The sequence below is a fragment of the Dasypus novemcinctus genome, chromosome X (assembly GCF_030445035.2).
Source record: "Dasypus novemcinctus isolate mDasNov1 chromosome X, mDasNov1.1.hap2, whole genome shotgun sequence".
Classification (NCBI taxonomy): domain Eukaryota; kingdom Metazoa; phylum Chordata; class Mammalia; order Cingulata; family Dasypodidae; genus Dasypus; species Dasypus novemcinctus.
In genome coordinates this window covers 156733745-156759213 of record NC_080704.1, presented here as the reverse complement: position 1 = coordinate 156759213, position 25469 = coordinate 156733745, and the positions used below count along the sequence as shown (strand labels likewise).

Sequence of the window (25469 nt, the reverse complement as noted above, 5' to 3'; positions counted from 1 at the left end):
ATTGACAGGCAGGTATAATTACTTTCCTTGTTTTATAATTAAGACTAAGACATTCAGTGATTTCTTCTCTACCATGTTTTTTTTTTTAATTTTATTTATTTATCTCTCCTTCCCCCCCGCCCCCAGTTGTCTGTTCTCTGTGTCCATTTGCTGCATGTTCTTGTTTTTGTCCGCCTCTGTTGTCAGTGGCATGGAAATCTGTGTTTCTTTTTGTTATGTCATCTTGCTGCGTCAGCTCTCCGAGTGTGCGGCACCATTCCTGGGCAGGCTGCACTTTCTTAAGCACTGGGCAGCTCTCCTTATGGGGCGCACTCCTTGCGTGTGGGGCTCCCCTACACAGGGACACCCCTGCGTGGCACGGCATTCCTTGCGTGCATCAGCACTGTGCATGGGCCAGCTCCACACGGGTCAAGGAGGCCCGGGGTTTGAACCACGGACCTCCCATGTGGTAGGTGGATGCCCTAACCCCTGGGCCAAGTCTGCTTCCCTACCATGTTTTTTTATGGTTTGTATTTTGGTCATTTGATAGTGCGTCATGATATTTAAATTATACCTTTTACTAATATGGCCGTGTTTTTCCCCAGAGCAAATAAAATGATCACTTTTAATGATAAAAGTATTTGCAAGCTCCACTTCACAACTCTGAGCAATAGTAACACAATGTTTTAAGTAAAACAAAATTATCTACTTACAGATACTTCAAATGCCTTTTTTGTTCCTGGTGTTTGCCCTTTTAATTGGGGGGAAAAAAAACTATACCTGTGTGTGTGTCAATGACTATTTATGGCTTATAGTGCATGGTGAGTCTCACTGGTAATTGAACTGAATTAAACAATCAAATCCATCAATCAAAAAAAATTCCCTTTTCTTTCCAGAGATAAAAATAGACGTGATCTTGGCAGGAAAAAGACATGGCAAGCAATTTCACATCATTCCTCAAACTTAAGCATTAAAAAAAGACGAAATGCCACTTTTGTGCCTTATGAATTGAGAAAGGCATAATTATATTTTGAATGGAAAAAAGTCTCTTTTGCATTATTAGGGTGCCTTGACATTTTTTGAGCAATGCTGATTACTTATTAATATAAAGTTCCAGTAAGCAGAAACTTTTGGATATCATTTAAGGTATAATTAATCATAGCAGTGATTGATGAGGAAAAAAATTTTCAGTTCTGTTCCATAGTATTATAGTTTTAATATGTGAAAAGGCATTTGGGGCGAAAGGGATTTTTATTAGGTTCATACTTATTTTTACTTTTAGGTCTCATACTTTCCATCGATAAGCCTGAGTGGTCTTTTGTTTTGTTGTTTGACAGTTTGGGCATATCAGATTTTCTCTTATAGAGTGATCTAAGAAAGGTTGATCCACTTAGCATCTCTGCCCTCAGTATGCTTCCCAAAAGCACTTTTCTGTACAGTCTAGATTCCTAGATTAATGTTGGAAGATTTTCTCTAGCACCTTACATGTCATATGATAAAATTAATTTGTTTTTCATCAGTTAAATCTTCTAGAAAAATTATATCTAATAATATAATATATTGTATAATATATAATTATATTATATATAATATATAATATAATATCTATTAATTGCAGTGTCATGTTTATGTACTTTCATTTTAATATATCTTAATTACTTCACAAGCATTGACCTTCTTTTACCATCTCATTGTTTGGAGAAATTAGCAAAAATTTATTCCACAGACATTGATTACATTTTCAGCACAATGAACAAACACTAGTAGGCTTTCATTAATATGAGTAAACATATTTATGAGTAAACATTAATATGAGTAAACATATTAATGAGACATGTAAAGAGGACCAACATGAGATGACTTTCAAGGTAATAATTAAATTGCAAGTCCAAGTACCTTTTTAAACGATTTCTTTCCTAGCTTTTATTACAAGAAGGTCAGAGTGGAAGATACTTTGAAATAACTTGCTTAAAGATATCGTATGTTGCTCACTCTGAAATGATGAATCCTGTACTTAATGATCTCATGGGCAATAAAATAAATATTGCCAATGTGTTTACCTTTGTAAAATCTCTTTCAGTTTGATGCCTCTTTAATGCAGAAATATGAACATTTCAAACTCAAATGAAGAACAACCTATCCTGTACTATTTCAAATTACCTTGTTTTAAATCATGGTTGATTCAAATTGTCTGTTCCTCTTCCACTCACAGCTGACTCATAATAACAGTTCACTCTATGTTGTCATTTTTTACAGAATGTTAATGAAGGATATGTGATTTAATCACATGATTGATTGCACCTCCGTGGTTCTGGCTCCTCAAACACATTAACTCGAGGAATTTTCAAATGACACTATATTGCCAATATGTAATTTAATTTACATCTCCCAAAGAGAAACTATTCTTTGAATAGACATTCCTCAGTATTCTGAGCCAACGTATTTCAAGTGAACAGAAAACAGCTCATATTCCCTTATGAATGGTTTGGGTTGCTTAAGTTTTGACATCTGTACCAAATGTTCATGCTCACCTTTGTTGTGAATAAATACTGGTTATAACTAATGCATGAATTACTTTAGTACTAGACATCATGGACTGTTTCTAAAACTAAAGGTTTGTACAGTCCTAATTTTGGAACTATGATGTTTTTGAATAGTATCTCATATTTTCCCCCTTAATTTTTTAACATTTTCTAAATAATTTTATTTCATTTCAGATAACTTAAAGAGTAATGAGCAAACACTAGTATGCTTTCATTAATATGTTTACTTGTCATATTAATGATACATATAAAGAGAAGGGACAGGAGATGACGTTCAAGGTAATAATTAAATTGCAATGAAGTTGCAATCCTGAGTAACATTTTAAATGATTTCTTTACTAGTTTTTAATGCAAGAAGGTAGGTGTGTAAGATACTTTATGAAATAACTTGCTTAAAGGGACAGTATGTTGCACACTGAAATAATGCAATCATTACATTATTGGAGATATAGACTCTGCATGATGTCTGAGATTAAACAAGTTCCTTCAAGCAAGTGTAGAGAAGACAAAAAATGTTTAAGTAAAGGAGTGGTTCACTCCTGAAATAACATATTTAGTTTATGAAAAATAATGCTCCCTTGCACTTGATCTTTAGGAAAAACAGAAAAGAGAAGCTTATCTCTGAATAGAAGAAATGGTAAGCTACATACATCAACTGAACGAGAACAAACAGAGAAGGAAGAAAAGCTGTGTGGTTAGTTATTTCTTTTTTTTTTTAATGAAATTTTGTCCAAGTATATCATTCATACATGAACCTACACAGACAATAAGTGTATAGTAGAAGTTGTGAGGGGAACTGATCTGGCTTGAGCAGTTGAGCACCCACCTCCCACATGGGAGGTCCCAGCTTCCATTCCCAGTGCCTCCTGAAAAAAACAAACAAGCAAAACAAACAAAAAAAAACAACTCAGGGAAGCTGACTGGTCTCAGTGGTTGAGTGCTGGCTTCCCACATACAAGGTCCTGGGTTCAATCCCCAGCCCCCAGTACCTCAAAAAAAAAATTGTGAACTTAAAAAACAAATATGCACAGCATCATACAGGGCTCCCCTACATCAGCCCCCCCACCACCACCACTTTGCATTGTTATGAAATGTTTGTTACAAACTGTGAGTGAGCATCATAAAAATAATTGCTAATAACTATAGCCCATATCTTACATTTGGTGTATTATTCCTCCAACTCACCCAATTATTAATACCCGTTTTAGTACCATACTTTTGTTATAGTTCATGAGAGAACATTCTCATATTTGTTCTATTAAGCACAGTCCATCTTCCAACACTGGATTCCCTTGTGAGACAGTCCCGTGCTTTGTACAGTCCATTCCAAGTATATACCCAGAAGCTCTCATTTTCATCACAGAGTTGTGCTGTCATCACCTCAGTCAATTTTAGAATGTTTTCTTCCAAAAGGAAATATCTCATACCCCCTTATACTACCCTGTTATTGCCTCTTAGAATTGATGGCTTGTTTGCCATTGCTGCAAAAGCATTACAATATTACTGTTAACTATCGTCCATAATTTATATTAGTCGTAATTTTCCTGTGTATCACTATATTCTTAAAACACTTTGTAAAAGAAGAGCATTGTTTTATTTATACTATTAGTGGTTAGAAAGTACAACTCTAAAATAGTGGTTTAAAGAGGTGTGTTTATGTCAAGATTGATTTACTTGAAAAGTCATTCCTAAAATTGGAAACCAAAATATCCCTTTAACTGAAAAGCAGACTCCAGTGCCATGCTTATTTGGCTGAGGCCAGAAAAGTATATCTTTAAATGATTGTAACATCATCTGAACAAGAAATCTGTGATGAAACTGAGGAAATAAATCACGTACTATTAATATATTAATAGATTTGTACTAAAGGACTTGATTCACTTAAGCATTTCTTGATTTTTTTTTTTTTAAGATTTATTACTTATTTTTCCCTCCCTCTGCCCGCCCTTTGCGGCTTGTTTGCTGTCTGCTCTCTATGTCCATTCACTGCACATTCTTCTCTGTCTGCTTGTCTCCCTTTGTTGCATCATCTTGCTGTGCCAGCTGTCTGCGGGTGTAGGCTGTCAGCTCTCCGCACTGTGCGGGCGAGCCTGCCTTCACAAGGAGGCCCCGGGACATGAACCCAGGGCCTCCCATATAGTAGACAGGAGCCCAATTGATTGAGCCACTGCCGCTTCCCTCTTGTTTTACTTTTCATAAATTTGCATTTAGAAGTTCTAAATTACTGGCCACATTTTGAAATTCAAAGCTTTGCTTTGTTTATGCATCTCTCCACTGTTGATTAGAGCACACAGGATTTTATAATTATTACTGAAGTGTTTCTTTATTAACAGTTTCTTTTGAACACCTTTCATCTCCTAACATTGGCCTTTTGAACTAGTTTTTTGCTTCTTTGTGTGTGTGTTTTACCAAACTATTTTCATTTACAGAAAACTCTCAACTTGATTCAGACAAAATCCTATTATGACAAATGCCATTGTCACAGGAATCTTTATGAACATAAGCTTTATTGGAACATGATTTTTAAGACAAAATTCACTTTTAACAAATGAATTTGGTCAATCCCTTGAAACTTTTAGCAGTGGATTTGACCAGTATAATTGTCACTGGCCTGTATCTGTAGGAATTCATATAAAATAACACTGAATTGCAGAGATTCAGAATCATTTTTAAAGTTGTCATGTACAACATTTTCTCTATGTGTGAATTCCTCCATAGAGACTCCATACAGCAGGGTATAAGTCTGTTGAATATATTACCTAGATTGCTTCATTGGGATTACTGTGGTATGCTGTGGTCTTGTCCCCATTATTCAGTCAATCTTCCCTAACCTTGCAAGTAAAAACCTCTTAAATAAAATCCGGGCACATGGCAGTGTTCAATCCTATTGTGTTATGTGGCACTCTGGGAAAGCTGTCATTTGCAGTAGTTCTTGTTTCTGTTTCTTACTTTACATTTAATGTGAGACCTCAGATTGAATCCTTTTTGTTTGTTCTCATCATTTAGTTCGTCATTCATATGTGAGTGCTCAGGAGGCCAATCTGATCAATCGTCTCCTTATTCCAACAAAAGCTTCGTTAGCGAGGAGTAAGAGTGCCGCTTTGTTATCTGCCCCTGGAAAAGAATTTTCAGGTAATAGGCATTTGGTAAAAAGCTGGAATGTGTTATTATTTACTCTTAAAAAATAGATTGTTTTCTTTAACTTGTTGTATTTAAGCACAGAAATTAATTTGACTCAATAGTTAAACAAGTTAGTGATTTTACCCAGCCTTTTATATTGCACATTTATTTTATGACTTCCAGCATGGTAATTTGGATATCTGGGCAATAGGTAATCTACAGGATGAGAGAGCTAACTTTGGTAGTTGCTAGTTGCTAATTTTGAAACTCTGGGTTTCTTGACCTGTGCTTAAACGATGCCCCAGAAATATTTAAAAACCCTGGATTTTAAAAGTGTAGAAACACTTAAAAAACATCAAAGGAGAAGGTTTCCTACTCCACACTCCTCTTTTCCTAAAATATGGGAGAATAACAATGAACTGCTCTTCAGCTTTTAATGAGAAAAATAACGATTGTTGGTACAATAAAACAAATCTTCAGGATTATGTGGACTTTCTCATTTTTATAGGTTACGTGCAGTGTTAACATGTCTGTGGGTAACAAGAAGCCACCAATAATGGAAAGCTCTAATACACTGCGCCTGTCATTTTTCTTTTGCTCGTTATTCATTCCACTTTTCCTTTCAAGAACATCTCCCCCTTTGCTTTTTAAAAAACATTTTCAGTCATTATACATTATGATTAATTAAATAAATCAAAGTGCCGTCTCATACTTTCTTATAGTGCAGCCTTCCTTCTTTTGGTTCTGATTCCTAATTTTGTTTATGCTCAGTTATTTGTATGTCAGGTTATTTTCCATCAGTTTCCCCCACAATCTAATGTAATACATTTCTAATTACTTTCCTCTTAATTAATACCATTGCACCCCCCCCATAAAAACTCCATCTTTTGCCTTAAAATACCTATAGCTATTGGGACTCTAATTATTATACATAGGATTCTGTTAGTTTTTCTGTAACACAAACAGATGGTGTTAAATAAGGTGACAGTTTAATTTTTAAGTGTAATCACCTTTTATCCCACCACCCAATGATAACAATATTTTTCTTTGCATTTATATGTATTTTTCACAAAATTGGTTCATAGCTTACATTATTTAAACTCATCGTGTGCTGTTTTCCATGTCCAAATAATGGATAGTGTTTGTTACTCTTAATAGCTACCTTGTATAATCCACATTTCCTTTAGAATATTTGAATTATATTTTCAATTATTTCAATTTCATGAAGCTATGGTAAGCAGTCTTGTAATATATTTTTATGTATATATATGATTGTTTTGAGGATAAAAGCATAGCAGTGGAATTGCTAGAACAAAGGGTGTGTACTTTTTAAACAGTATTTGATACATATTGCCAAAATGTCCCCCCAGGAAGAATATACAGCTTTACCCTTCAACCAGCAGTTTATAGGGCTCCGTGCTTCCCTACATTGGCATTATCGTTTTCCTCCATTTAGCTGCCACTGAGTATTATGCTATTTTTCCCATCTTTGTCCATTTTGTAGGCAAAAAAATATTTAGATTGTTAAAGCTGGAAGGGACCTTGGAGATCCAACCCACTCTGATGAATGTCTAATTACAATTTTTAGGATTGGTGAGAAAATGCTCTTCCTTACATTATATTCTAAAACAATCAAGTACGAGGGAGTGTTTTACTTAATCGCCATGTTTGATCTTTGACCCTGGGGAAGATACTTCTAGAAAGTTATCAAGAGCTTGTGATTTTCTATGCAAATTATTCTGAAATATGAGTATGATTAAAATAGAAATGGATTTGTGCAAATACCGACTTTGGAGAAGCATCTTCTTTTTGTCTGGAATAGACTATTGCTTTCCTAGTGATTCTGCTGTTCCTAGTGTTGCTTCCGAAGCATTAACTTTGGTGCTGTCTGTGATCCATTTTATTAAACGCCTCCTGTGTCGTGTGTAATCTCTGTGGTGCCCTAATCAATGCAGTCTCTTTCTTCTGTTCTATTCTTTTACTGAGCACCTGGTACATTTTGTCTTGATGAATTTCTAATTTTATGGAATATCACCCTCTTCCTCATTCACCTACAGGCATCAATAATTTGCTCCAGCCTCTGAAAATGCCCTTGCGTAGCCATAGTAATGATGAACTGAAGATTACCATCATGCCTTCAGAGTCAACAGTGGAAGTGCCTCCCCAGGCACAACCAGAAATGCCTGTCCAGGAGAAGGTAGAAATGCTTCCTGAAGTAAACATGGACACCTCGTCAGAGGTGAGTATAGGAACTTCCCCTGAGCTGAGCACAGAAACCTCCCCTGAAGAGAACACAGGAACGTCCCCTGAAGTGAGCGTGAAAACGTACCTCGGCGCAAGTGTGGAAACCTTCCCTAAGGCAAGTGTGGAAACATCCCCCGACACAAGTCTAGAAACATTCCCCTTAATGAATATGGAAGCATCCCCCGAAGGGAGCATAGGGACCTCCCCTGAAGGGAGCATGGAAGTTTCTTCTGAGGTGAGCATGGAGACTTCCCCCGAAATGAGCATGGAAGTGTTTGTTGAGACCAGCGTGGAAACGGCCCCCAAGGAGAATCCAGAAGTGTCCCTTGAGGTGAACGTGGAGGCGTGTTCCAAGGCCAGCATGGAGGCGTGTTCCAAGGCCAGCCTGGAGGCCTTCCCAAGTGTCAGCGAGGAAGCGTCCCCTGAGGCAAAAGTGAGAGACTCTCCACGGGTTTATTTAAGTGCCTTCTGTTGAGAAATGGTCTATTAAAATATGTATGTCAAGTTGTATAGATCATGATAGATTTCACAACATAAACATTTATTTATAGTTTTGTGCAATAAAATTAATAAAATAGGATATCTTATTTAAACTAATAATTTAGAATCCTATGATATTCATTGCTCCAGAGTTCCTCCCCAAAGCTGGAATACTAGTTTTTAGTAGGCAGGAGAAAATTTAACAGATTATATGAACTTTCTAAACCCTGAAGAACTTTTTGAGAAATGTTCCAAATCCAATGAAATTAGATTTTGAAGTAGAAGATTTCTTTATAAGTTATTGCTATTACATTTGAATTGTGTAATATGAATTGTTAGTCTGGAAAAAATATCTCTGTCCAATTCTAAGATACCTTACAGAAAATTCTCCTGCAGTAATGGAAAATTGGCAGTTTAAAGGAACTCTAGCTTGTATTTTATTCAGAATGTTTTTCTCTTAAAAAAAAAACAGCTGCAGTGAAATCAATGTTAGTAATATCTTATTGCATTGGTTGTTCAGAAATCAGATAAGGAGAAACATCCTGCAAACTCCGTTACCAAGAAGCGCCCACCATCACACATACCATGCTATAAATGGTCATCGACTCCTGCAAGCGCATGGCGTCCACCCTCTCCTACTATTAGTCTTAAGTAAGTAGCTTCTTTAGCTAGGACAAATTTCATGTCATTGTTTCCTAAATGAAATAATGTGGTATGCACGATAGCATGAATGTAAAGGGGAAAAAAATTAAAAATGGATTTTCTTTCATCTGTTATAAAAATTTCCAGATTATGATATCATTAACTCATACTATCAAGGCATTATATTTTATGAAGTTGTACGCTGAAAGTTTATTAACACATGTTTATTACAAAATGATACTGGACTTCCTCTTTTAACTATTCACTTTTCCCAGCAGGCAAATCCCAAAGAACCGTCCTCCTTCACCTTCACCCACGGTAGCCAAACAACCAACCACATCTCTCTCCTATAAAATAATACCTGTCCAACGTACCTTATTTGCACCAAGTGCACTAAATACTCTGAAAAAGAAAAGAGAAGCAGTTTCTAAAATCCCTCACAGATGTGAGGCTATGAGCCAAAACAATGTATCATCACCTAACTTGGAGAAGGAAACTACCACTCTCAGTCCTAAGACATATGAAGGTATGTTTTTTCACGATGAAGTTTAGTTTGACCACACAGGAAATCTTAAGGTAGCCAGCATGGTTTGGAAACAGTCAGCTTCATTTTATTCCCCAATTCAAAGAAATTTAGGAAGTGATCTTTCCTGTGCGATAAAGACCAATTCTAATGGTACACCAGAATGTATCTTCTGCCACCTTGTCCTTGACAGAGCTTCTTACCCCCGCCCCCTTGTTGTTTTGGAAAATCCGTTTTTGGGATTAGTGTTAAAAGTACCTATTGGATGAGAGGGTTCGATTGGGTTATCTCTATACAGTTCCTTCCAGCTCTGATCTTGAGTGGTTCTATGAATAGCCCTAATGTATTTTCCATCCTTGGAGAGGTAGGTCGGTTTCCATGTATAGAAATAAGATGGGGTGCACCCTGGTTTGTGCAGTATGTGGGTTCCTGAAGTGCTGTATTGGTATTTTGCCTGTCACATGCATTCTTAATACCCGTGGACTTTACTTAATTTTAAATTCACTAAGGAATTTAGCTTTTTGAAGGAATTCCACAGTGAATCCTTTAGTAACAAAGTCTTTCTAAATTAACCACTATTCATTCTTGAGACGTCTGAAAATTCTCATTTTCCTATGTGGTTTGTTAAAATGAAGAAATTAGTCACATAGACTGTATCGCTTTGCTAATCTACCTCCATGTGGTCCTTATTTTACAGGTTTGGATCCTTTGGTTATATGCAGTTGGTCACTTTATTGTCAACCAAATTATAGTAGCATACCATTATCAAGGTTTACTGAAACAGTAATTACTTAGGAAAATGATGCACAAATCTTAAATTGTGTGTACTGGCTGTTTTTATTTAGTGAAATATTAAAAATGTTCATGCTCCATTTGGACCTAGCATAAACTTGTCCTTTATTCATTATATCTTAATCTTTTCCCATAGGGTCAGGTATTCACTTAACACAGCTAAAACCAAAGTAGAAGAACATTATTACTTTTTAGAAAAAGTAGTTATTAAGAAGAAAACAAATACCACTGCTATTGTTGGGGGGGGGGAGCGGTTTGAACAAACTGTTAAGGACCACCTGTAAGTTACGTACTATTTATGAGTTTTGGACTATGCACATTTTTTTTCTTGTAATGGTTATGGTTGCCTTGTACCTCTTTCCTGAACTGAAAGGCAGTAAGTTCCCTAAACTAATTGTTGCACATGTTTATTTAAACTAGAATCCGGTAAGAAAAGCATGCCAGGAAGAAAAAATGCCGAAGAGGCAACAAGAATTTTAGCAGAAAAACGGCGCCTTGCTCGTATACAACGAGAAAAGGAGGAAGAAGATCGAATGAACAGGGAAATGGAGCTAAGGTCAACACAAAGTCATCCTTTCTACACTTTAAATCCGGGCTAAATTTTGGGAAAGTTTGAAAGTCAAAATTTACTCTTAAGTTATATGTGTTAGAAATTCTCAGAGACTTTTTGGTGGTGCTCAGAAATGGCTTACTGCCTTCTAAACAAGTACAGTAAGCATTTCCAGCCCTCTGTGACAGGCTTAGCAGAGAGGAATTGGTATCTATACATGTGCCATTAAGGTGTGATATAAACATGCGTAAAGAGAACCGAACTCATGCCAGGTTCTGCTCTCTCAGAGGTAACAACTGAGTGATCACACAAAAATATTCCAGTTTGCATTCACTGGTCTCAGCCCTTTATTGTAAAACACTCTCGTCACTATAATTTGTAAAACTGGAAATTACGCTTAACGACTTGTGACACCTGAGTCTCACTAGTCAGATGCGTCACCACTGGTTTGCAAATCGCATGTACAGTTATGTGCATTCTAACTCAATCTAAAGGTTACATGACCCTTGAGCTTGAGGCCAATTATATTTTTGGCCCTCTGGTCCCTGCCTATGAGAAATAACTATAGTAGTGACTTTGTTTTTTTTAAGTAGTAAGTGTTCTTTGAAACATCATCAAATACTTTCCTCCTACCTTATATGGGGCTGGGAGAAAGGAGGTGAAAGGGATACTGTGAACAGCAAAAAAGCTTGAAACACTGAATACTGGTCATTGTGGACTGGGCTTTCCTCATCCAGGTACAACCAGACCATTCTCTAAATTATCCCTCCCAACCCCCATGTGAGCTTGGGTGTGAACACATATAAATAAGGCCTTTGAGAGGGCCCTAGGTCTCTAAAACAGGAAGGAGTATCTATCGTGTGTGTTTAAGATGCAGAGTGGTCAGCTACTTCATAGAAGTCTTTTTCTACAACTCAGGGCTAGTTGTCCCTATTTGAAAATGATGAAATTACACAAATTCTGCATAGTAACAACCCAGAAAATAGAGTGCATCTGGAGGAAAAGGTGAATTGCACAATCATACACAAGCAGTTTAATGATACAAAAGGCACACGCTACTGCAAACTGTACTTCAGGTAAAGAGCAAAGTCAATTCTAACCTCTTTAAATATTCTCCATTAGGGAAGTGAACGATGTGGCAAATAAAGCAGATGAAGGACAGGAAGAGTTTTCAAGATTAGAAGGTGGGCAACAACAAAAGGACATTAAAAAGAAGATAAGGGCTCAGGATGAAGATCAGGGCATGCTCCTGCAGGTTTGCTTGGCTCTACACTTTATCAGGGGATAAGTATCTGATTACAAAGTGCAGTTGAAACCCAGAGCAAAAATCTGTTTCTCCAAGAAAGAAGATGAGCACATGCTGCATTCTCTGACTACATTTTTGTTTGACAGTCTAGCTATTATCCAATACCACTGCAAGTAATTCTCTGCTACCCTTGGCAAAATCCTAGAATGTTTTCTAAGTAAAACAAAAGCAGAAAGCAGCAAATGATAGATTAGTAGTCCTTTAGGTTGTCTGCATAAACATTGCAGTCTAGTTTCAGATCATCCAAATCGCTTGCATGGATTTCACATCCTGTTTCAGTTTTCCCAGTTTTGCATACTGCAGTACCACGCACAACACAATTGTACCTCACACACCCCTCCCAACAGATAAGAGGATAAACTAGCACGACTACCTGTGAAAGTTTAAGATAGTCAGGGTCACTGATAAGAATACCTCACCCATCTAGATTCAATTCATCAGATAAATCTCCTAGTTGAGGACTATCCTCAGTTTGAATTCACGTAGCCCAATTTATATTCCTGGTGGTAGTGAGTCATTCATCAAAATTGACTACAGGGTACATATATGAATGTGTACGTTTGCATTCCACGAGAAGATACCTTTTAAGAATCCTCTGGGTGCTTTTGATAAATGTAAGAATTTTGGCTTCTGTTACTGTGTTACTGGATAGCTACCCAATCGCATATGCTTTTTTTTTTATTCCCTGCCCTGTCCCTGCCCCCACCACTGCATATGCTTTTTAAATAAGCTTTTTATTTTGAAATCATTTCAAACTTACAGGACAGTTGGAAAAATAATTCTAAACCCATACGGAGATCACTACCATACCCCTCATCTAGATACCCAAATCCGTCATCTTTTTACATGTTGCCATCTTTGCTGTATCTGTATGTCTGTCTATCTGTTCTATCTCTTTTTTTCTAAACATTCGAAGGTAGGTTGTATACATCAAGCTCCTTTGAAGACGTGTAAATTATGGTAGCCTGGTGTACATAATGATAACCCTGAGGTCCTGGAGGAGACTGTAACCTGCCTCCTAAAATCCTCCACATAACATTCAGCCAGGTTTGCGTATTCTAAAGCTGACTTGAAAATTGATCATGCATGAATGTTGTACATGTAGGAAATCTCGCAAGGTTACATTCTTTTGTTATGCTGGACAATATTTTACTAGTATTCTCCACTGTCATTCAGATATATTGAGATGTAATATTTTTATACACATTTCCTAGAAAGGAGATGCCAAAATAAAAGCTCAAGAGGAAGCTGACAGACGGAGGAAAGAACATGAAAGAATTATGTTACAAAATTTGCAAGAGCGACTGGAACGGAAGAAGGTACCACCCCTCTCTGGTTTTTGGGGGGTTGCTTTTTTGTTCAAAACAATATTGGGCTCATAATATCAAAACATGTTTCTGAAAATCCTAAGTAAGTCTTACGCTCATCCCTGGTGGTTTTCCCACTAAACTCTCTCCCTTGTCCATGGATCTTCTAAGCAGAAGGATCTCTTCTTTAATTGACCATGCCTCTCCCTCCTGGACCACTGGTGATGCCTCAATGCATCAGACCTCTGGGAGCAGAGCTCCTGTGAACATGATTCCTTGAACCAAGGTGGGGGTTGGCGGAAGTTAGAGCTTGTTCCACACTGGGCTGGGAATGGCAGCAACTGAGCAGCAAGAAGTGACAGGTGCAGGCCTCTGTGGGGCCTAGGTGCAGTCTGTCTTTAAGGTCTGGCCTTTCTCATGCAGCTCACATATCTCGTGCGGGAGCAAGGAAGGCCCTCAGCCAGGCTGAGATGCCGCAGAGCCTCTGTCACTCCGAGGAGGCCAGGGAGCTGTAGGTTTTCCTACCTTCTGGGAAGGCAGGCGTGCTGGGGAGGGAATTTTTCTCCCTCCCTAGAACACATTCCTCATCTGCCTCCTTTGTCATTTCTGTTTCTAGTAGCAAAATCTCTTACATCATTGGGGTATGTTGCTTCCGTTTAATACTGGCTTGTGTGATGTTAGATGGTGTTCAGAGCTCTAAATGGTTTGCAGTAATGTGTGCTTGGTCTAAGTAATGAATTGCTGAATCTGCAAAATGAGGAGCAAAAAGTTGTCATTTAGGCATTTCATAGATTACTGTGAAACTGGGATTGGAAGAAGGAACCCAACTGATGCCTGATTGTCTTTTGTTGGTTAAGTTTGTGGTTTTATACCAATCGCTAATGTTGGCCACTTTAGTAAAATGGAAATAGTCAACTTCTTCAAGACCACCATTTTGTTTTTAATCTGCATTTTCATGTTTGAATTTTTACTTTCCTTTAAATAGCGAATAGAAGAGATAATGAAGAGGACAAGAAAGGTAGACACAAATACCTCCAAAGTAAGTCTACTCACTCCTCCCAGGAGTGTGTTGGAATTCCTGTTGCTTCACGTTCTTGCTGCCTTTTTCATTGTTGCCAGTCTGGTGGTAATGAACATAGGATCCCATTTGCATGTCCCTGATTATTAAAATGTTGGAGCGTGTTTTCGCATGTGTAGGTGGCTTTCACATGTTCTCTTGTATTAAATGCTTGTTTAGGTTTTTTGCCCATTTTTCTTCTGGGTAATTATCTTTTTTTTTACTTGTAGGATCTTTAAATGTTCTAGACACTGCTACTTCATTGGTTCTGTGCCTTGGAGTGCTTGTCTCCCAGTATATGGATCATCTTTTCTTTTTTTTTCCATGTTGTCTTCTGCTGACCAGAAGGTCTTAATTTTAATATTGAATATTTTTATGTTACCAGGATTTTCTGATGGCAATGAAGTTGACTGCCTTTTCATATGTTTACTGGCCATTTGGATGCCCACTTGAGCAAGAGTACCTTTTCAAGTCTTTTGCCTATTTTTCTATTTGGCCACCTGCCTTTTTCTCCTTGGTTTATAGGAATTTTTACCTACTCTGGTCATGATTCCTTTCTATGTATGTAGTGCAGGTATCTTCCCACACACTGTAGTTTGCCTTATACGCTCTTGATGTCTTTTGATGAACAGAAGTTTTGAAAATTAATGAACTCAAATTTATCCATATTTTTTTTCCTTTTATGGCTGGTGCTTTTTGGTTTTGTTTCATAAATACTTGCGTGCATTCAAGGATTTTCCTTTCTTACATTCTCTGCTTCAAAATTGATACTTGCCTGTTTACAGGCAAATGATGATCAGATGATCATCTCATGATCATCCACTCATTGGTCTGGGAAGTTTCACCTCAAGCAACAAATAAGAACTTTTTTGGCTCATCACCACTTGGCCCCACTTTGGCTAAATCAGGCTTCCAAGAGGGCAGAGAATGAATGCCAACACAAAGGAGCTGTTGCTTGGCTCCAGCTCAGGGAAATATTCCATTCTTTAATCTCTTTCTCTAGCTGGAAGACACAACTAGGCCCACCTGTCCCATGTGGATTCTTGGGGCTGGTTAAAGAGGTTAAGTTTTTAGTTGAAATGAGAAAGTTACCAGTCAGTCCTATCTCCTTTGAGGCCTCTCTTCTTTGAGATAGCTAAGCCAGGATGATTGAATATCAGGTTTAATCAAGATTATCATTTTTAATTATAGACCACAGATACATCAGAAAACGACACGTATGAGGAGGATGAGGCGGATGAGGAGGATGAGGCGGATGACGAGGATGAAACTGATGAATCATTTGACGAAATGACACCAGGAGGTTGGCTTACTTTTTGAGTTGTTAGTCATCATTTAGGAGCTAGACTGCTTCTGTTCATAGCTAGGCTTCTCTACTTCTGAGCTATGTAGCTTTGGGCAAGTTACTTAACCTTTCTGTGTCCTATTTTTCCCATCTGTAAAAGGGGAAGCTAATGTCCTCTTCTTACAGGTAGGCATGAGATTTCAATGAGAGAATCCATGTAATGCCAAGAATAGTGCCTAGCACATAGTAGACTCTCATTAAATGTGAGCGCCTGCTATTAGTGTTTTACAGGTTGTACTAAGAGACTGTAGATGACAGCTCTTTCTCAGTTGAAGGTGAAGAGTTAACATTTCATAGCCCAGGGCCTAGCAAGGCATCCATAATTGACCAGAGGTGGAATTCCACTTTCCACCTCATTAAGAAAAATTGAAGTGAGGTCTTGCTATGACTGCCCTCTAAAATTTGTTGATTTCCTTATGAGCAAGCACCACTTTCGAGGAGCAGTCATTGGCATTTGAGAAAACCATATCCATCTATCCATTTATCCTGCAAGTGGATATTGAACACCTAAGTCTGGCACTCTGCTGGGAGGTGGGAGGCAGAGGTGAAAAGACATGGCCCTCAGCTTTGAGGAACCATAGCCAGTGAGGAGACACACCTGGACGCAAGCAGTTATACTAGCATGAGATGATCACATTGAAAGCAGCCTGGCCAAAATGCAGTGGAAGCACACCTGAGTCTGCCTCGCTGAGTTGAGGAAAGCTTAGTGTAGGAGATGGCATTTGAGGGGAGCCTAAAATAAGGGTCGGAATTTGCTAAGAGGAAAATCATGGGGCGGGGGGCTGAGAAGCAGGGTGCAGTCCTGCCTCTGGCCCAACAATTCTTTGCTAGCAAAGGAAGGAGGACTGGTTCTATAGAGGTACCCCCTTTGTGCTTAGAAGGCAGGATGAGTGTCCAGGCTGGGCTGTGGCCAAGAAATGAGGCAGCTGGGAGGCTGGTAGTGCTGCTGCCCTAAAGGGTTAGGCAGTATCCCCCACCCGCCCCCGGCACACTCACTGGAGCAGGACAGCAGTCGCTTTTTCCTGTCTTTGTTGTTGGAACTCCAGTTTTCATCTTGGTCCATCCTCCCCACCCCACCCCCTTTTTTCCCCCTAGCATTTGTAAATGGAATCAGCTTGCCTCTGAAAGTCAAGATGACAACTAAAACTAAAACCAAGAAAACACTTCCCAAGTTGATTTCTTCGGAAACAGCTACAAACAGTGAGACTAAAGCATATGTCAGTGACAAGCACAGAAATGTGAGGGACCTTTTGACTCAAGAAAGGGGTTCTAGGTGAGTCATAATAAACTTTGTGGATTGTGAATGCCTAAAAGATATTATTGATTGTCTCTTAGTTTGTACCAGACACTCTAGCAGGCACTTGACTTACAGAGACAATCCTCACAACAGCCTTGCTGCATGAGGATTAGCTTCTTTTTTCCAGATAAGGGAACTGAGTTGCAGAAAGCCTAAGGGCCTTATTTGCCCACCATCCTACTTTTAAAGGGCAGAGCCGGAATCCAAGCCCAGAAACATCTAACTCCCACGCCCAGCTTTTCTCTTACAAAAAAAAAAAAAGAGTGAAAGTGACAGCATTTATTGAGTGACTGCTGTATGCCAGGCATCTTACATTGCCTATTTTAGTTCTCACTGAACCTCTTATGAGCTGGCTGGTAATATCCTCATTTTACTGTCGGGGAAACTCGAGAGCAGAGGTTATGTCACTCACCCTAAATTGCCTAGCTCATAAATGGGAAAGAGTGGGAATAGGGTCTTAGAAAAGAATGCTGGTCGGGCAATTGCCTGAAAAGACATGACCTTGCAAGTACCATAGCCATGAGCATCTGCTAAGAGGCACAGTGATGGTGTGGAAAGAGCACTGGAGCTAGGAAACCTGCCATAGCTTTCTGACAGCACCTTACTCGCCATGTGCCCAATCAGCAGAATTCCTGGAGCCCTACATGCTTGGCTGTGTGTGTCCTTGCCCCCTGATGTCTCCATAGATCCCTTAGACTTTTTAGGACACAATTTTAAAACCAGTGTATTCTCTGATCACTAGGGTCTCTTCCTGCCTTTCCGTTCTCTGAGTCTGGAAGTTCATTTACTTGAGAGGTGTTTCTCATAAGTTAAGAAAAGGATAAAGCTGTTTTTAGGACAAAGCCATGATTTTGGTATAGTCAGCGGTTCTAACCGAAACCTCTTTCCAGGCCATCAACCCAAAACACGGTAAATCGGAACACTAACAATGTGAACGTGAGTGAAGTTGGCTACCCAGAGGGACCCTCAGAGGATCTAAATGGGAGGCCACAGGAGTGGATCTGCAATAAAATTGTTGACATCTTAGACCATGCAGAGCCACTTCTGCTACATTCTGAAGGATTCCCTTCAGAAAATCACAAAGAGAATATTACTGATGGCATGAAATTTTATCCCAGTCCTCAAACAACTCGTGAGGATGAAAGAAGAAAACCTGTTTCAACTCAGGTAAGGTTTCATCCCATCTTCACTTTGTTTCAAAGGCCATTGGCCTCAAACCCTCCTCTCCTTCCCTCCATTCCATGGCCATCTTTGCACCATGGGACTTCGGAGTGGAAAGAGAAGATGGTGTTGGGTCTAAAGTCACGATATCGAAGAGTTTTCCATTAAGCCAGTGTTGAGAGTGTAGATGACTTGATTCTAATTTTTATATCCCCAATTTTGCCGTATATATATTATATATATATATAATATATATATATATGTTCTCTCATTTTGTATCTTGAAGAGGGCAGGTTCCTCTGAGCTGCTGACCCACCAACTGCCTGAGCACCAGGCAGATAGTCATTTAGGGCAGAGAGTTAGTGATGTCTTTGGAATTACTCTTTCAACCTGTTTTCTAAACCAAAAGGCCTTTGATTTTTCTTTTCCTTGAGAAGCTCTCTTTGAAATAAAGAGAAGCAGCTTGGGCCCTTTTGGGGATTAGGGGTGCATGCGACATACCACCAGTGTGTCCATGACTGGAGGGGGCCCGGATGCTCCCTGAAGGGAGGAGGCCAGGGGCAAGTTGCTGTGCCAACCACATTTTCTTGACTGATCTTTTTTTCTTCTCGCCCTCCCCCCTCATCAGAAATAATGTAAATAGCCCTTTGGCCTGGGAGGTTAATTCACCCACCTTCCACTCAGGATCTCAACTCCCAGGCCTTGGCTCACGAAGTACTTAATACGCATCCAACAGCAGCCTGGTAAGAAAAGGACCATGGAGAAAAAAGAAAGGAAAGCATCAAAAAGTCACCTCAACCTATCTCCGAAGGACTTTGTTTTCGTTCATACCATCTTGTTCTCTCACATCCTAGGACATTTCCAAGTAAAATGTCACCATCGCTTTCTTTTAACAGTCTCCACTGTCTCTCATTCTTGCGTTTTCCTACGAAGGTGTGTACCAGAGTGAGTGTAAATCAAGGGTATTTTCACAAAATGATAATTAGGATAATCTGCTTTTGGTACACATTTTAAATCTTAATGTTTAGTCTATTTAACAATGGATTTAATGATAAAAAACTCATTTGATCTTGTAGAGAACATACTGGGTTGTGCAAGGGACTCAGTTGCACAGTATAGGAAATTGTGTTTTACCATTTGCTATATATTTGCTTTTGCTTATTTACTCTGACATAGAATCTGTGCCAGTGAGTACACAGGCACTACCATGCCCCCAGTGCCAGGAGTCCCAGAAAGCAGAGTTGTGGAACAGTTCGCATTTTCACGTTTCCTTTTGGAGTACATGTCAGGGTTTATCTATAAAATCATGTTTTTATTTTTATTGTGCACATAAAGCAGTATTTGGCCGTTGCCTCTAGATGTCTGTAATCTTCCCATGCTTGTGCTCTCTGGTCCTGTCCTAGTACATCAGGCTTAGGATATATAACCAATGTTTTCTTGCCTTTCTCAGCCAATGGCTGCAATTCCTCGGTCCCGTGGTGTACACACACACACACACAATGGATATGTTTCCTGAAATCACTTTATTGAATCCTGCTTAAACCATTGGCTAAAACTTGAACATAAATGAATTGCCTTAATGCTAAGGAGTTTTCGCTGTTGTCTTGCAGATAGTTGGAAGGCCACCGAGGTTCCTTTCTGTACACCAGTCTTGGATTAGATAAGGGAGCCATTTGTGCTTTCTGATTGTCCATTTCTTTGCTCTTCAGAGTACTGTATCTTTGATATGGATTAGAGCCAGTGCCTTAGCTTTAAAACCTGTTGTAGCTCTTTCATATATGGAAGGGAGAAACAATCATTTTAACCAATGAGTTTGATACTTTTTCTGCACAAATGTCATGTCAAAACTTGTCTGTTGCAGCCCTATATAAATGTGTGCTCTGAGAAATAAACTTTCCAGATAAAACAAGTTTTCTTTTCATTATCATAGCAAAAGATGTACTGGTCATGGTCTAAAGGTGAAAACCAGCTACTAACCAAGCTATGAATACCCACAACCAGCGACCTCAGTCAAGAATAATCATATCTCTTAACTTCCATCTCTATCTAGTTGGTGACTTGGCAGAGCTTGCACTTCTGGGACATTTAGATGTGAATTTCCAAACAGTACTTTTCTTCCCGCTGCAATTTCAATGCCTACTCCTCTTCCTGTTGGTGGTTCTGACTTGTACTTGGAGCCTATTATTAAAGTATCTTTTTTAAAAAATTATTGTGGTGAAAGTCACATAACAGAATGTCACCATTTTAACCATTTTAAAGTGTACAGTTCAGGGCAGCCATCACCACTGTCTTGTTCCAGAACATTTTCATCACCCTCAAAGGAGACCCCGGTACCCCCTTGAAGCAGTCACTCCCTGTTTCCCCCTCCCCCCAGCCCCTTTCAACCTCATGTTCAGTACTTGCCACAGATGAAGAAAAGTACATTTGCTTTTGAAAGCCTGAGTGTGCACTCCGGTGGTTCTCGTGCTCCTTTATATCCATGCTCCTTCATGACATCACTGTTACCGTGAGTCAGATACAAATGTGTCATGATGTGCCCTTAAATGTTAAGTTGAGGTTCCTGTTTAACCCCAATCTTTGGATCCCATTTCCCATCCGGGATTCACGGTTTGGTACACTGGAACCAGCACAAACTTGACACATCCCATTCCTGTTCACACTACCACCTTCGTGTTCCTCATCTGAGCTGGAAACTCTACCAGCGAGTCTGGCACCGAGCCCTGTCGTAATAGTTAGACCAGGATATTCCCTACCAATACACATCACCTGGAACACAGGCAAAGCACCCTGTTTGCAGTTCAAAGCTGATGGTATACTGACCTAACCTACTTTTTTGCCTTGGGTTGATGTCCACACAATGGTTCCCCTCAAGTCTCTTTCCTGCCTCCCTGAATAGCTTTTTGGTGTCTTGTCCCCTAAGAGAGATCCCAAGGCTCAGTGGGTTCTGCAGGTTGGCACTTTTCCTACACCTAGCTTCTCTTGGACGCTGAAATGAGGCCTTTTAACAACTCCAGTCCGAGAGACTGCAAACATACCATAGGAATACTGTGAAGAATACTGGACAGGAGTTTATCTTTCAAACTAGGGGGCTCATACTATACCTCTGAAGGGCCTTTCCATCGGAGATGCCACAGTTCTCAAACTCCACTACCTCATGGCAAGAGCTAGAGGATCAGGAGGTGCAGAAAGAGCAGCTAGTAGCCAAGAAGCAAAAGCTTGTAGGCAGACTGTCCACATTTTATCTTAGCAAGGGTCTATTCTCTGGGTCCCTTTAAGGGCCCTTCGCCCTCTGCCGGCCTGAACTGTTAAAACAGGCCTCAGAAACCCCCCTGATCCCAGTCCAATTGCCACATTGCCAGACAGGTTCTGGCCACTTGTCTAATTGTAACTTCCCCAACTGTGTCTTGATAACTGTAATTAACATTTGCCAGTGCTAAATGCCAGGTACTTTCTAGGCATCCTTTTTTTTTTATTTTTTATTTTTTAATTGATTTTGTAAAAACGTTACATTAAAATATATATATATATATATATGAGGTCCCATTCAGCCCCACCACCCCCACCCCAGCACTCTCCCCCCAGCAACACTCACTCCCCTCATCATGACACATCCATTGCACCCGGCAAGTACATCTCTGGGCATCTCTGCACCTCATGGTCAATGGTCCACATCATGACCCATACTCTCCCACATTCCATCCAGTGGGCCCTGGGAGGATTTACAATGTCCGGTGATTGCCCCTGAAGCACCATCCAGGGCAACTCCAAGCCCCAAAGGCGCCTCCACATCTCATCTCTTCCTGCCACTCCCCATATCCATCAGCCACCATGTCCACTTTTCCCACTCCAATGCCACCTTTTCTCTGTGGACATTGGATTGGCTGTGTCCTTTGCACCTCTATGTCAGGAGGAGGCTCAGATTCCACATGGATACTGGATGCAAGTCTCCTGTTTTCAGTTGTAGGCATTCTAGGCTCCATGGTGTGGTGGTTGTCCTTTTTTTAAAAAAAATTATATATTTATTTTTAAAAATTACATTAAAAAAATATGAGGTCCCAATCAACCCCACCACCCCCACCCCCCACTCCCCCCACAGCAACACTCTCCCATCATCGTGACACATCCATTGCACCCTGTAAGTTCATCTCTGAGCATCACTGCACCCCGTAGTCAATGGTCCACATCATAGCCCACACTCTCCCACGTTCCATCCAGTGGGCCCTGGGGGGATCTACAATGTCCCGTAATTGTCCGTGAAGCACCGCCCAGGACAACTCCACGTCCCGAAAACGCCTCCACATCTCATCTCTTCCTCCCATTCCCCAAACCCAGCAGCCACCATGGCTACCCTTCCCACACCCATTCCACATTTTCTCTGTGGACATTGGATTGGTTGTGTCCATTGCACATCTATGTCAAGTGGGGGCTTAGATTCCACATGGATACTGGATGCACTCCTCCTGCTTTCAGTTGTAGACACTCTAGGAAGGGAAAAGGTTTTATGGTGGATCTGGGGAAGAACTGTATATTGTATATATGAATTTCGGTGATCTAAGACTTGTGAAGCTGACATTATGTTGGGATTCACTTTACAGGAAGTTCTAGGCATCCTTTTAAATCCCCCAAGCAACCCTATACAACGCAGGGATTCATTCTTACCTGTGAAGTCACTGAGATGTGTGGACATTGGCTTTTGTTCAAGGCCGCACTATTAAAAAGAGGTGGACCCAGCTCACCATACCACTTTGGGAGTGGAAATGACATCTTTTTTTTTTCAGGCTAGCAAAGTAGGTAACAGACACTGGGGCATTGTTTTTGGTAGTGGAGATAAAATTGAGGGCTTTCACTGGGTGTCAGTCACCCCGCTAAAGACTTGTATTTCCATGTCATCTGAATGGAATTCTGTAGAGTAGGAATTATAGTTCTCATTTTTACAAGTGAGGAAACATCAGAATGGGTTAAGTCAATTGGCCCAAGGGCTCATGACTAGAAAGTGACTGAGTCGGGATTTGAACCCAGGCAGTCTGGCTCCTGAGCTCACACTGTTACCACAAATACCTGGGCTGTGTATATATATATATATATATATATGACTTTTATTATGAACCTGACTTCCCGTACAAAGTTAGACAGAATGGCAATTACATTTAAAGTGCCCTCTTTTAAAAGTTTGTTGTATTATCCATATGTACTAACCAAACTTCTAGAAGGTAACGTAAGAGATATTGCAACCCATCTTTGGGCAGACACAGTTAACACCATTACTTGAACAGCATCTTGATCGTCTGAGCCTCTTGTGAGGGACAAAACGTTTGCTTAAAATATGACCACTAGAAATTTCCCTCCCTCCTCCTGTGCCTTATGGGTAGCACTCAAAATTACATATTCGATGAGCACAAAGTGCCTTAACACAGTGCTTGATTAGTGTCCTCACTGGCTCATCAGACCGCAAGGGGCTCACCAAGGAAATGATGTCATGTATATAATGGATACGAAGTGCTTGCTTATCAAGAGGCTCAGCTGTTAAGGGAAGGCACCCATGTATCAAGGGTACACAATAGGAAGTGGTAGAGTGGTGATACCTGGATTTTCAGGCTGTGTCGAGGGCTCAGCTGGAGTTCAGGCACTGCCTCTTTGGCCCTGGTGTGAACTGGGGTTTTGTAGGCCAAATGGGATGGAGGGGCAAAGAAGGGTTGAAGTGATAAAGCCTAGACTCTAGGATAACTAAGGAGGGAAGTAGGGGTTAGGAGGGGCTGAGAGGAGAAATTAAAGTGGTCAGCGGGCTGGAAGTCAAGGAACTAGTGCGGCGAGAATAATTAGAGTACAGAAAGGAAAGGAGCAGGTGGCTACAGGGAGGGTTCAGGATGGTTGAGGAAAAGTTCCCGGGTGTAGCCAAAGTGGGGCAAGCAGAGGCAGAGGGCACTGGAGATGTGGTCAAGCAGTCAGCCCCTGGAGGCAGCCTCTATGTGAACTTGGGGCAAAGGCCACAGGCAGTCCCAGCAACTCGGCCTGTTCCCTCGGGAAGCAAACATGGGCAGCCACTCTAAATTCTCCAGCCCACCCCCTGCTTCCCCTGGACCCCAGGAAACACCTAGAGAGGCATTTTGCATTTTAAGGGTTTTACAACTACTCATTTCTCTAGGAAGATACACACACACACACACTGAGACAGAGCAGTATTCCAGATTTTTAAAAATGGCTTCCTGCTCACAGGTTTTGATTCCCTTCAGAGATGCAAATGTCCCCACTAAAGAGGTTCTGCCCTTTGTTTTCATTATCTGTGGCATGAAGCTCGTCAAAGACAACACCTTCTCCTCCCCATTCTGCCTTTAGCCAAAATGTCCTTCGGCTAGGTGCCCTCATGGCTCATAGAACCTTCCAGCCTGAGAAGGAGAGCAAGGCGCCTATCCTCACTGGGCCTCTTGTGCCATCTGGAAATGACCGCTTGGGATGACTGTTCCGGCCTGACAGGTGGAGGGCTTACACCAGCGGGTTGTGACAATGGAGCAGCAGTGCCTGGGGAGCTCTCTCCTCTGCCCACACCTTTCCCCACTCCCCCCCAAATACATGGGCCAAAAGGAGCAAGCAGTCTTGGTCCAAATAAGCACGTTCACAAGGAAAAGCGAGGGGTTCTCCTTAAGGCCGGACAGCAGAGGTTGCAGTTGCAGTTGAGGGTAGCGTTTAACACGAAGAGCAATGAGGCAGTGCTGAACAAAATAGAGGGACCACTGGGATTCCTTCCCTGCCACCCCCCAACCCCACCCCATCATCCTGGCCAAATAAAACCTAGTCAGGGAGCAGATGTAGCTCAAGTGGTTTAGCACCTGCTTCCCATGTACGAGGTCCTGGGTTCAATCTCTGGTACCTCCTAAAAAAAAAACAAAAACCACCAAGTCATCATTTTTAAAAGATAGGGGGAAACAGATTTGGCTCAACGGATAGGGTGTCCACCAACCATATGGGAGACCCAGGGTTCAAACCCAGGGCCTCCTGACCCATGTGATGAGCTGGCCCACGTGCAGTGCTGACTCACGCAAGAAGTGCCATGCCACGCAGGGGTGTCCCTTGCGTAGGAGTGAGCCCCGTAAGGAGAGCCGCCCCATGTGGAAAAAGCACAGCCTGC

General features: G+C 40.6%; 1 protein-coding gene across 9 annotated transcripts in view; it reads left to right on the top strand.

Moving 5' to 3' along the window:
• MAP7D3 (MAP7 domain containing 3) overlaps nt 1-20252 on the top strand; it is a 45006-nt gene extending 24754 nt beyond the window's left edge. For 2 of the 9 annotated variants that reach the window (XM_071213103.1, XM_004456438.4), the window contains 13 exons: nt 3118-3216; nt 5529-5654; nt 7700-8319; nt 8887-9017; nt 9287-9534; nt 10744-10879; nt 11996-12128; nt 13394-13498; nt 14472-14525; nt 15735-15846; nt 16984-17161; nt 18076-18352; nt 18975-20252. In XM_071213103.1, coding sequence (XP_071069204.1) covers nt 3118-3216; nt 5529-5654; nt 7700-8319; nt 8887-9017; nt 9287-9534; nt 10744-10879; nt 11996-12128; nt 13394-13498; nt 14472-14525; nt 15735-15846; nt 16984-17161; nt 18076-18352; nt 18975-18980 — 2225 coding nt within the window. In that variant the 3' untranslated portion in view covers nt 18981-20252. Of the gene's footprint in view, nt 1-3117; nt 3217-5528; nt 5655-7699; nt 8320-8886; nt 9018-9283; nt 9535-10743; nt 10880-11995; nt 12129-13393; nt 13499-14471; nt 14526-15734; nt 15847-16983; nt 17162-18075; nt 18353-18974 lie in introns of all 9 variants that reach the window. The other 7 variants (XM_058292140.2, XM_012524413.3, XM_058292145.1 and 4 more) reach the window with 6 other exon arrangements.
• Nucleotides 20253-25469: the final 5217 nt, after the last annotated feature.